General features: G+C 40.1%; 1 protein-coding gene across 1 annotated transcript in view; it reads left to right on the top strand.

The window, feature by feature from the left end:
• The window catches only part of NEGR1 (neuronal growth regulator 1), a 1072626-nt gene that overhangs the window by 819110 nt on the left and 240454 nt on the right, over positions 1 to 13062 (top strand). The window contains exon 5 of the mRNA XM_020993170.2: positions 2996 to 3116. Within this exon, the coding sequence (XP_020848829.1) occupies positions 2996 to 3116 (121 nt within the window). The remainder of the gene's footprint in view (positions 1 to 2995; positions 3117 to 13062) is intronic.

Below are 13062 nucleotides of genomic sequence, written 5' to 3'. Positions count from 1 at the left end.
GTGGTGGGCTCTTCATTAATACTCATTGACTGAGTGACCTTATCTGTGCTCTGCCTCCATTAAATCCAAGCATAAACTCCAGCTCTTAGTCTCCCAGCTCTTGCCATTTCAACCTTTCAAAATGTCTTAGGTCATTGGCGTCTCCAGCACTTCTTTATCTAAAAGCAAGAGAAAAATAAATCAGACGGCAAGGAGATGTCCTCAGGGCACACAGGGTGATGGCCCAGGTGATCATTGGAGTGTCAAGCAGAAGGAGCCCTCCAAGGCCTCTGGCACAACCTCTCTCAACAGAACCGGGCCTGGTGCGTCTGAGTCACTCCAGCTCAGGGGAGAGGGGTCAGAGGTCCCTCCTCCAGCCAGATGCTTACAATGTTTTTTCCTTCCTCACTCAAAAATAGACAGGTAGAAAAGCCAAGGAAGCACACCTTGGTCAGCTAGTGTCTTTTGTAACACACCCCAGTTCTGTCTCAGCAGCCCCTCAAAGGCTGTCTCTTCACCATGTGGCCACCATGTGGCCAGAGCCAATTGTACCCAACTGCCCATGTTCCAAAGTACCCCCAGGAGTGATGTATCAGCCAAACTGAAGGGAATCCTGAAGACTGAGCTACCCAGGCAGCTCTTCAATGGCCGTTGCATTTGAATCTAATGTGTGTCCTTTGGACATGGCTTATGGGTGACTGCAGCTCAGATGTCTGTCATTTGTCCCTGGTGGCCAGATTCTGTCTGGTTCCCTGCCTTCTTAGGCTCCCATGTTCTGTTTCCTTCAGATTTGCAGCTGAAACCTCCTCCAGATGTGGAATCCCCTTTTTGGAATGTGAGCTCTTGGAGAACAGGGATTTTCTGGATCTCTGTGTATCCCCACTGCTTGGCAGAGACTTGTATATATTAAGTACTTAGAACATGCTTTTTCATCCCTTTGTTCATTCAGCCAGTCCTTGGTTCATTCATTCATCAGGTGCTTTTAAAGGGTGGATTCGGTTTTCATTTCAGTTCATCATACTTGTCTTTTCAGGCAATGTCAATTTCATGGTTCTGTGGCGAGTGGTGGTACTCTTGACAATATGAAGTAATTAAACTAACCAGGGTATCGATAGAAACTTGGAATGGATCTTTTGTTGCAAGTGGCAATTGCATCTTCAATAATATAGAAATCATAAAAGAAGTTATAGCCTCTTTGTGTGATTGGGAGAAAGATATGTGAAAGAGAGAGGTTATCCTTCTAGAATTCATGAGACTCTAAAATCTAAAAGGAATTGAAACTGAGAGTCACCCAGAGAACAACAGAGGAGAATAAAGGTTGTGAATGTGCATAAACAGAGGACTACAAGAAGATACAAAAGAGGAACCGTGGAAAGGAAAGTATCACCCACCTAACCAGCCAATTACTCAATAGCTTTAAGCTCCTAATATTCACCAGGCATTGGGAATCCAAAGAAAATAGAAGATAGCCCTCCTCTTAGCTTACATATATCCAGGGTACCATAGGGTAATAGAAAGATCATTAGATCTGGAATCAGAGGAACCAAGTTCAGATTCCATCTTTGTCTCCTATTGCCTGAGTGACTTTGAAGATGTGACTTAATATCCTGTGGCCCAAGTTTCCACATTGAATCAGTGAGAGGATTTTACTGAATGGCCTCTGAGATCCATTCCACCTTTAAATATATCGTCCTATTTTCTCTGACTCGATAATCAAAGAATTAGATAAGAAAGAAAAGGTGCACCGGGAGTAAGGACAGAGATAGACATGGTCAAAGGGCAGCCCTCGACTTCCATTGCAGTCTTCATGATGTCAAAACAGGGCAAGGGCAGTGTGTGGACTGTTTGGAGGACCCCTGGTGGGGAATTAGCAGGGAGGAAAGGATAAGAGTTGTCTGAGCCGCTGTGGCTCAGTCGCCATCTGCGTGAATGGGGAGAGTACTCACATTAATGGAATCCTAAATCCATGAGAATATTTGAGTGACTGAAAAGGAGAGAATATGTGTGCACAGTCTACTCATAGGTTTTGTGTGTATTTAGCAACAGCAAAATAACATCAAGATAAGTGTTGGGGGGAAAGAGTTTAAATTATATGTAGGTATTTGTGGCTTTGTTTTAGTGAATTTTAGGAACACATGAAACATTTTAAATAGAAAATACAAAAGCAATTTCTATTTTGTTTTAATCCTACTTTTTCCGCACTTAACACTTTTAGATCTGCAATTTTGCATTATTTTTCACTTTGTTCTAAAGAGGGACTTAATTATTCCTCCCCCGTCTTTGAGATCTTCCCCTCTGCCCTCTCCTCAGCAACAATTCAAACCCCTACTGTGGATAAAAGAAATATAAAAGAAGCAAGGAGGTGGTCTGATGTAGGAGCCAAGAACCCACCTCCTTGGAATCTGATGAACCATCAACAGCGTACTTCCCAGGTTCTGCTTGTGCTGCTCTTCTGTCTCTCTTCACATTTTCTACATATAGAAGGAGCATTATACCCCCCTGGTGTTTTATGACGTCCTGAAGGCATCCTAGAGATCCAGATCACTTGGCTATTTTTAGATCCCCAACACATGTAACTGAGTAAATCCTTTGCCTAAGGAGGATAATCCCCTAGAGTGTAGACCTCCACCTTCTTTTATTAGTAGTGTTCCTGGCATTCACACATTTTTAGAATAACATTTTTTTTCCTAAGAAAGACACATTATGAAGTGTTTGTCTGGTACACTCCTCATACTCTCTCCTCCCTGCCCCCTAATCTCACTTCTTCTTAAAAGAGAGAGGAAAATGGATTACCTTTACACTGCACTCCCAGGAAACACATCTATTTGCTGTTCAACTTGAAAAATGCAGCTGAAAATGACTGGTTTTGTATTAGCAACATAAAACACAGAAAATGTGATATATTAGTCCATCAGGTATAAGATTACTTTGAATATAGAAAGAATAAAAATATATATGTGCGATATTTCTGCAGTTGATTTTGTTGCTTACAGATACTTTTTTTTTCCTTCCTCAGTTGCTCCCACAATTCAGGAAATTAAATCCGGCACGGTGGCCCCTGGACGCAGCGGACTGATAAGATGTGAAGGTGCAGGCGTGCCACCTCCAGCCTTCGAGTGGTACAAAGGGGAGAAGAAGTAAGACCTTAGGGCTTTTTGTTGAGACCTGAGCACCTTGAGCTGACATGTTTGTGTTTATGAGAAACTAAGTAGTTCCTTAAATTGGCATGGGTGCCTGTTGTAGGCAGATTGGTGCAGCCCCACCTGGGCTCCGTAGTGGGAGGCCAAGGAGCCAGTCATATCAGAAGGAAATGTCCAGTTTGGTTTCTAGGGCAGTGGAAATGATTGTCAAATTACAGTTTCCTGTGTATTTATATTTTTACCTCATTTCTGAACCTATACTCTTACGTACTCTCACAAATACTCACACGTGCATGAGAGGTAACTAGTAAATAAAACATTTAGAACACCTGACATTAAATCTCTTCTAAATTCTGTCTCCCCCTCTTCCTGTCTCTGTTTCAATGTCCTTCCCTCTGTCTTTTTCTCTCTCCATCTGTGTATTTCTCTATCTATATTGCTGTTTCTTTCTCTCCCTTCCTGTCTCTCCCTCTCTCCCTGTGATTTCAATGGCACAGTTACTTTCTGCTTAATAAAATCCTCCTCCCAATGCAGATCAGCATCTGTTCACCAGTTTACAAAATAATTGCTGGGGAAGGAGGGGGGAGACTCAGATTAAGTGAGTTGGGGAGGATTATAAGGAGGATGTGTTCCAAAGGCAGCATTTTAATCCAAGCCTTTCTCCTTCCAAATGAATCTACCTACTATAACATATTACGATATAAACTAATCAATTGTTCGATCATTTAACAACCATTTTTTAAAATTTATTTATTTTTATGTTTTTTTTCCATATGCTTTTGAGTTGAAAATTTTTCTCCCTTTTCCCCCCCACCCTCCCCAAGACGGTACACAATCTGACATAAGCTTTACATTTACATACCCATTAAACATATTTTCACATTAGTGAAGTTGTAAGTAAAAATTAAAACCAATACGAGGAACCATCAGAAAGATGAAACAAAACCCAACAGAAGGTAAAAATAAGTGATAGCGATTGGACTTCCATCGTTCTTTCTTTGGATGTGGACAGCATTTTCCATTGCGAGGCCTCTGGAGATATCTTAGATCCTCGTAATGCTGAGAAGGGTTCAGTTTAATGGCTGCTATTGTATACAAAGTCCTCTTGGTTCTGCTCCCTTCACTCAGCATCAGACCATATAAGTCTTTCCAGGTTTTTCTGAAGTCAGCCTGTTCATCATTTCTTATAGCACAATAGTATTCCATTACATTCATATACCACAACTTGCTCAACCATTCTCCAATGGATGGGCATCCTCTCAATTTCCAATTCTTTGCCACCACAAAAAGAGCTGCTATGAATATTTTTGTACATGTGGGTCCTTTCCCCATTTGTTTGATCTCTTTGGGATACAGCCCTAGAAGTGCTATTGCTGGATCAAAGGGTATGCACATTTTTGTAGCCCTTTGGGCATATTTCCAAATTGTTCTCCAAAATGGTTGGATCATTTTGCAACTCCACCAACAATGTATTAGCGTTCCAATTTTCCCACATCCTCTCCAATATTTATCATTTTCCTGTTTTGTCATGTTTTGCCAATCTCATAGGTGTGATGTGGTACCTCAGAGTTGTTTTGATTTGCATTTCTCTAATCAATAACGATTTAGAGCATTTTTTCATATGACTATAGATGGCTTTAATTTCTTCATCTGAGAACTCTCTGTTCATATCCTTTGACCATTTCTCAATTGGAGAATGGCTTGTGTTCTTATAAATTTGTCTTAATTCTCTATATATTTTAGAAATGAGGCCTTTATCAGAGAGACTGGTTGTAAAAATTCTTTCCCAATTTTCTATCTTCCTTCTTATCTTAGTTGCATTGGCTTTGTTTGTGCAAAAACTTTTCAACTTAATGTAATCAAAATTATCCATTTTGCTTTTCATAATTTAACAACCATTTTTAAAGTGCCTACTGTGTGACAATTTATTGTTGATAAAGATATTACTACCACTGGTAGGATGGCTCCTCTTCCTCTTCTTCCTCCTACTAAGCATTTATGAAGCACCTAATTCTTGTTCTCATAGAGCTTAAATTCCAACATGGGAAATAAATAAGTATATGTGTATGCAGAATAAACATAAAGAAAATAAATATAAACAGGTACAAAGTAGTTCCATATAGTGAAATTAGGAGGAAGCTCTAAATTGAGAAGATCAGGAAAAATATAAAAAGTATTACTTCAAATAAAACACTAAGAAGTACCCTTGACTTTTTAAAATGCATTTGCATTGATTTTTTTTTTTGTTTGTACATTGACAAAATTCCTCCAAATGCCCTTGGACCACCTCCCTCCCAGAGAACTTTACCATATCACGAAGAATATTTTCAAAGAAAAAAAAAGAAGGGAGAAAATCCCCAAACCATTCAATACACTGAAAAAGTGCAACATTCTACATAGGTGAAATAACAAGCAAACAGGATATATACATGATCATTTGGAATCAATAGTTTATTATTCTGTGGTTACTCTTTCCATTTATATTTTGGTAATCACTTTGTATATTGTTCTCTTGGTGTTTCCTACTTGGCTTTGCATCAGTTAATGTAAGTCTATCCAGACTTCTCTGTATTCATTGTGTGCATCATTTCTTAAAATACTTTAATACTTCATTACATTCATGTTCTGCAGTATGGTTAATTATTCCCCAATGGATGGGCATCTGCTTGGTTTGGGGGCCTTTGCTGCCACAGAAGGTCTTTCAAGACATGTTTTGTAGCATATGGGAACTTTCTTCTTATCAATGACCTCCTTGAAATATAAGGGCCATATTGGAATCTGGGGTCAATGATATGGATAGTGATATGGTAGTTGCATAACACCAATCATACATTAACAAGCCCATCTTCCTAGAAGCCCTCTAAAATTAACTCTTCCCATCTTTTGTCATCTTTGCCAGGTCTCCTAAGCATGAGCTGAAACCTTAGAATTGTTTTGATTTGCTTTTCTCATATTATTAGTGATTTGGACCATTCTTTCATATGGCTGTCAATAGTCTTTATTTCTACTTTAAGAACTATTGGCTCATGTTTTTTTCCCCACTAACCTATTGGAAATACCTTTGACTTTCTCAATAAGATGTCAATGCAATTTAAAAATAGCAAATAAACCATAATTTAACCCTTCCCTCCTTCACTAAAATCTTATCCCAGTCACTCATTATGAGCTCTTGAAAGGCATGAAAATGCAGTAGAAATTTTAGCTGGTCCCTTGAGACTGAAAAGGCTTTGAGCATGGACCTGGTGATGGATTGTTTGCCTGTTGGCTGAGGTCAGGCCTAGATAAGTTACAAGAGGCTCATCACTAGCTCAGGCACAAGGTGATAAAGTTTTTTGGGCACAGCTATTCTTGAAGGTTAGTTGCCAAGGTATCCATGTATTGCAATTTCTGCATCATTGGAAAGAGTAGCCATATCATCAATATCACAGACAACTGGAGTATAGAAGAAAACCCTTTGTGGTAACTTCTTTGTGTGGCAGCTGGTGGAATAGTAGATAAAGTGGAAGGCTCAGAGTCAGGGAGACTTGATTCAATTCCTACCTCAAACATATTATATAGATCTGTAAAATGGAGATTATAGTAGTACCTCCCTCACAAGTTGGTTAAGAAGATAAAAGATCACATGTGCAATGAGCTATGGAAATGCTGCTGTCTTTGCCATCAGCAGCATACCTAAAGAAGGCGCCTCAAGGATGAATTATCATCATCATCATCATCATCTTGTGATGGAATGTGATCATCATAAGATGATGATGTTCTTCAAGTACTCTGTTGGCACTTGGCTATAAAGAACCAGCTATACAGCATTGTCATGGCTTTCAAGAATGCATGATGAGGTATTGGGATGAGGCTGTAGTGACAGATGAAAAGGGGGAAATTGTGGCTTATTTCCTATTTTTAAATTGCAGTGAAAGCTCATTGAGAAAATCAAAAGAGTTTCCAATAGTCTAGTGATGAAAATTATGAGGAAATAATTCTTAGAAGTTCTTAAAAGACTTTTCATGACCATGTGAAAGAATGGTCCAAATCATCATCATCATCATCAATATATAATTATTATAATATAATCAGTAGTACTCTATGTAGCACTTTAAAATTTACAAAGCACTTTACAAACATTATCTCATTTCAGAAGAGGAAACTGAGGCCCAGAGAGGTCAAGTGATGGTTGTTGCTCTGGATAGAGATAATGTAGGGTACTCTAGGACCCGCAAAGCTCTAGCTACTTGTCATTCCTCTGGGAGAACTTCTCAAGTCAGTAAGAGCAGCTGAAGAAATGTGGACAATGCCTCAGCTTACCCATCTGTAAAATAGTGATAATAGCATCTATCTCCCGGGGTTGTTGTCAGGATTAAATAAGACAATATATGTCAATTACGGCAATTCACAAAGTGCATGGAACTGTTGATAATGATAGTGATGATGGTGATGATGGTGATGATGATGATGATGATGATGATGATGATGATGGTGATGATGGTGATGATGGTGATGATGATGATGATGATGGTGATGATGGTGGTGATGATGGTGATGATGATGATGGTGATGATGATGGTGGTGATGATGGTGATGATGATGATGATGGTGGTGATGATGGTGATGATGATGATGATGATGGTGATGATGGTGATGATGATGGTGATGATGATGATGATGGTGATGATGATGATGATGATGATGATGGTGATGATGATGGTGGTGATGATGGTGATGATGATGATGATGGTGGTGATGATGGTGGTGATGATGATGATGATGATGATGGTGATGATGGTGAGGATGATGATGATGATGATGATGGTGATGATGATGGTGATGATGGTGAGGATGATGATGATGGTGGTGATGATGGTGATGATGATGATGATGATGGTGATGATGGTGATGATGATGATGATGGTGATGATGATGATGATGATGATGATGGTGATGATGATGGTGGTGATGATGGTGATGATGATGATGATGGTGGTGATGATGGTGGTGATGATGATGATGATGATGATGGTGATGATGGTGAGGATGATGATGATGATGATGATGGTGATGATGATGGTGATGATGGTGAGGATGATGATGATGATGATGATGATGATGGTGATGATGATGGTGGTGATGATGATGATGATGATGATGGTGATGATGGTGAGGATGATGATGATGGTGATGATGGTGAGGATGATGATGATGATGGTGATGATGGTGATGATGGTGAGGATGATGATGGTGATGGTGATGATGGTGATAGTGATGTCTGGGTGTTCTTGGCAAACAGCAGTACCATTCATGCCCCCCTCCGATTATTTTTAACCAAATCTTCAAGCACAATACTGCAGAGACTCAATCAACAAGCATTTAAAAAGTGACATTTTAAAATGTGCCAGGCATTGTAGGGAAAGGAGCAAATGATAAAGAGATGGTCGGCTCTCTGGAGATAGGCCATGGCCCATCTTGGTCACGAATCTGCTACTGACTGTAAAACCAAGGGATGTTTTTGAAGGGCACTCAAGTGAATTTGATCCATCGAGTCCTCATTGAATGCTTACTATATATCAGACACTTCGCTGGCTTCTGGAAATAACAAAGACAAAAATAGAACAATCTCTACCCTCAAGCAGCTCACATTTTACTTGGGGTGATGGGAGCACCTTGGTAGTTTGATACAGCAAGTGCACACATAAGCAGAGAGAGATTAAAGCAGAGTCATTTCAGGAGGGGATGAAAGTGAACAGTGGTGTGGGGATGGAGAGATGATCAGAACAGACCACAGATGGAAGGCAGAACCTAAGTTGTACCAAAGTTCAACTCTTGTCACTTCCTTCAAGAGGCTGATGTGGTTGTTCTTGACTCTACTTCCCCGAATACCTTCCCCGATCCCCATCCATTCAGCGTTCAGTGAGTTTGTCTGTATCCTCTCCTTACTTGTCTAGAGGCAGCACGCTTCTCCTCTTTGCATCCCTAGCACCAGTCACAGTGCCTGGCACAAAGCTGTCTCTGGATGTGGATTGATTGATCATCTGTGCCTTGAAGGAAGCCAGGGCTCCTCAAGGTAGGAATGAGCAGTGAGTGCCTCCCATTAAAAGGGAACAGGCTATTCAAAGGCTGAGGATGGAAGAGCAAGAAAAGGGAATGGTAAATAGACCAATATTAGAGGAACTACCTACAGTGAATGAGTGGCTAGAATGTGAAATAATGAGTCCTGGTATTCTCCCCATTATCAGTTTCAAGAATCTGTCTTTGCTCTCCTCCTTCTTCTAAGGAGGACATACAACCCCATGCTCCATCCAGATGATTCAACACATTCCTGAAGCCAGAGATTCCATTGGTTTGATTTGGGTTTTTGTTTTTTGGTTTTTTTGCCTTCCTAAGTCACACCATCCTCCCTCTGGTCACCAGGGAATTATTGCAGATTGTGATAGCAAAAGGAAAGATCATGATTTGCAACACCAAGAATATTTTGGCAGCATGGGAGTGTTTATCAACAGGACCTCTTTAACACTACTGGGCTCAAACCTACCTCTTTCAGTAATCCTGAACATTTTCTCTCCCCCTTCCCCGTTTCTCATCTCTATTCCAGTTCTTATGGTATGATCCCAGGAGATGCAGGTCTCACTCTGGAGGGGGCCAGTGACTAAAGACAGCTGACAGCTTCCTTTGTTCCCTTACTTCCTCTCTGGAAATGGAATAAGCTGCACCCTGTTATGAGAAAAAGCTAGCTTTAACCCTGAGCGCAATACAATTCCCTTTTAGGTTTTGTGGAACCTGACTTCCATTTTGGGGATTGATATTAAATGGAAATTTAGGAATAGCATCACAGTTGCTCAAAGGCCCCAGTTAGAAAGCAATGGTTTGGCTTTTTGCCTTCATTTAAATTTACATTGATTTCTGTGTGATCTGGCATTTTGGGAGGTGGGGCAAAATCCAGGTTATCAGAACGATTTGATTAAGGAACCAAGCAGAGTTTGCTCCAGTGTCTTTTAGGATAGGCCCTTGGGGAAGTGCCCACTTGGGAAGTTGAGGAAAGAACAGACCTTTTCTTGGCACTCTCCCTGGTCCTCGAAAAGGTTAGTACAACTGGTGCTTTTAGCCCGATTTCTCAAAGGCCTATGGAATCAATGGCCTTTCTCAAGTTCATTTTCCTTTGATACACTCAGTCCTCCATTCTGTTAATCCCTCTGCCTCTGGCTCCTTTCCTGTCAATCCATCCTGGCTCAGCTCCTGAGGTAACCATTTCTTCTTCTCTGCTAGCAAACCCTGAAACCCTAGGTTACAAATTGATCTTCTATTTCATATCAGAACTACAGGACATGACTGAATCTCCCCAGCCAATACCAGCATGTTTCCTTTATGTCCTCCTTTCACTTCATTCAGTGGATTTTGGGATTTCAAATCAATCACAGACTTTTTGCACCTAGTATGAAGTCTTTGACTGACACATTGATTCAATGAAGGTGATCACATTTAGTTCATATTTCTGATTGACTGATTCAATCTCAAAGTCTAGAGTTCTGTAATAAGGAGGTAGGAGTATGGTATATTTCTCTCATACTCGCTTGACAATTTAAGCCAAGTTCACATTGTTTTTAGAATTTCAGAGTTGGAGAGTCCTCAGTCCATACACTCAACCCTTCCATGAAAAACAGTCCCCTCTACAACAAGCCTAACCATGGACAACGGGAATTTTTTTAATCAGTGTTTTTAATAAAGACATGGATGACACATTTATCAAATTCGGAGGTAGCATAAAGTTGGAAGAGAATGTTAACATATTGGAAAACTGAGTGAGGAACAAAAATCCTTACAGCTCCCTGGAGCCCTTAACTAGAGCCATCCTTTCAATTTGATATCTAAACATTAAAGACTTCTCCAAGTTGGGCCATTTTCAGCCAATTCCAAATCCATTCCATTTTCATATTTTCCACAAGAATAACAAGGAACACTCTATCACCTTGCTAAAAATGTACTAAAGTCTATCTATAATATTCCTAGGTCAGCTATGTGGTGCAGTGGATAGAGCGCTGGCCCTATAGTCAGGAACACTCATTTTTATGTGTTCAAAGCTTGCCTAAGACACTTACTAGACAGTGACCCTAGCAAATCACTTAACCCTGTTTGACTCAGTTTCCTCATCTATAAAATGAGCTGGAGAAGGAAATGGCAAACCATTCCAGTATCTTTGTCAAGAAAACCCTATAATGGGGTCAGGAAGAGTCACACATGATCATATACATATATATATATATATATATATATAAAACTGAACAGCAACAATGATATTCCTCTGAGCTAAAAGTCTAAAAACTGTGTTAAAAAAGAAAAAGAAAAAGAAAAAGAAAAAAGAAATAACTTTGTCTGGTATGACCTGTTCCTGATGAAGCAATCAATTAATATCTATTGAAACACTTCTACTTCTTTGTCACTTACTATTCTTTGTCTGAAAGTTTACTAACAATGCCCTTAATGATACACTCTGGAATTCACCAGAAATAATGGTAAGGTTTACAGGCTTAGAGTTGGCAGACTCTCTTCTCTTTAGCTCTTGGAAAACCAAGATATTTGCCATTCTCCAGTCCTGCCGTGCCTCTCCTGATCATCAGGGTACCCAGTGGAGTCTCAGCACTCTGGTCTGCCCAGTCGGTCAGGACCCACGGATGCCATTCATCTGGTCCAGGAGCCTCGAATCATCTTCTTCTTGTCGATTTCCCCCAAAATGTATCAAATCAGTTAATATTTGGAAAGTGCTCAGTGCAGGAGCTCTACGCACTTACTAATGCTTGCTCCTGCTGGAAGACTTTTCCCTTGGGTCTGTCCGACCAGCCTCTGCCAACGAGGCAGCACAAGGCAGAGACACAATTACTGCGGCTTATTCACCCAGAGTGAGACACACTCCACCAGCAGCCGGTGGACACGTGGGACGCTTACAATTGGGCTAGGGATATTTATATATTACATGAGACAAAGAAAGAAAAAAATGTCCACTCATTACAGTGGAGCTGGTTATACAAAGAAAAAAGGGTATGCTTGTTAAGAAGAGCATCAAGCATTCGTTAGAGTGGATAGAAAGAACGTGTCATTGTTAGGCCAGCTAGTTGCACTAAATCAAAGGGGACTATACGTCACTTGTGAAACCAGATAAAGAACTAGGCTCTATGTCCTTGGGCTCACGAAATCCTTCTTTTGTGGCAATGAAATTTTAGTTGCAATTAGAGGAGGAAGGAGGACGTAGAAGGAAGCCAGTTGTTCATTGTAAACTGGCCCCACAATACCTAGCAAAAACAGAGAATGCAAAATTAAATGGAGTTTATGTCGATTCTTAACATACCACACTCAGCTCTTAAAAATGCACTTCAACTTTTGCTGACTCAAGGGTCTGTCCTTATCCTGGGCATCAAATCCTTATCAATCATTTTTGTTCAATCCTTTTCCAGTCCAAAGGTAATTCTTTCTGGCAAAGGTGTCCAGATGATTGGGTTTTTTGTTTTATTTTGTTTTGGTTTTCGTGTGAATCATCTCCAATAACCACAAGGCCTCTCTTCTGCATAGTAACTGGCAGCTTGGAGATAATCATCCCAAAATCACAGCTTGATTTATTTTTCCACCAAATGTGTTTCTTTATACATGTCTCCCTTGAAGCTCATCTGCGCATTTTTCCTCCTCACCCAGCCTCCTAAGATTCCTTTGCAATAATCTGTCAGCTCAATATCTTAACACCCAGAAGAGTTTCAAGAATTGTGTTTAAATTTACTCTTCTCTTTCCAAAAGTAATTGGTGTTTGTTTAGGAAAATCATTTTTGTGGTAATTATAATTCTAAAGGAAACCGTTGATTGAGCCTTCTTTCTTAGGCTTGAAATGCAAACATCCTTGCAAAATTCAAGTCTTCTCTTAAGCAATTATCATTGCAAAGAGAAGTGAGAATTTATGCACAATTCAGGAATTTTA

This window comes from Phascolarctos cinereus, unplaced genomic scaffold, assembly GCF_003287225.1.
Source record: "Phascolarctos cinereus isolate Bilbo 61053 unplaced genomic scaffold, phaCin_HiC Scaffold_5;HRSCAF=322, whole genome shotgun sequence".
Lineage (NCBI taxonomy): Eukaryota > Metazoa > Chordata > Mammalia > Diprotodontia > Phascolarctidae > Phascolarctos > Phascolarctos cinereus.
This window is presented reverse-complemented; position numbering and strand designations above follow the sequence as displayed.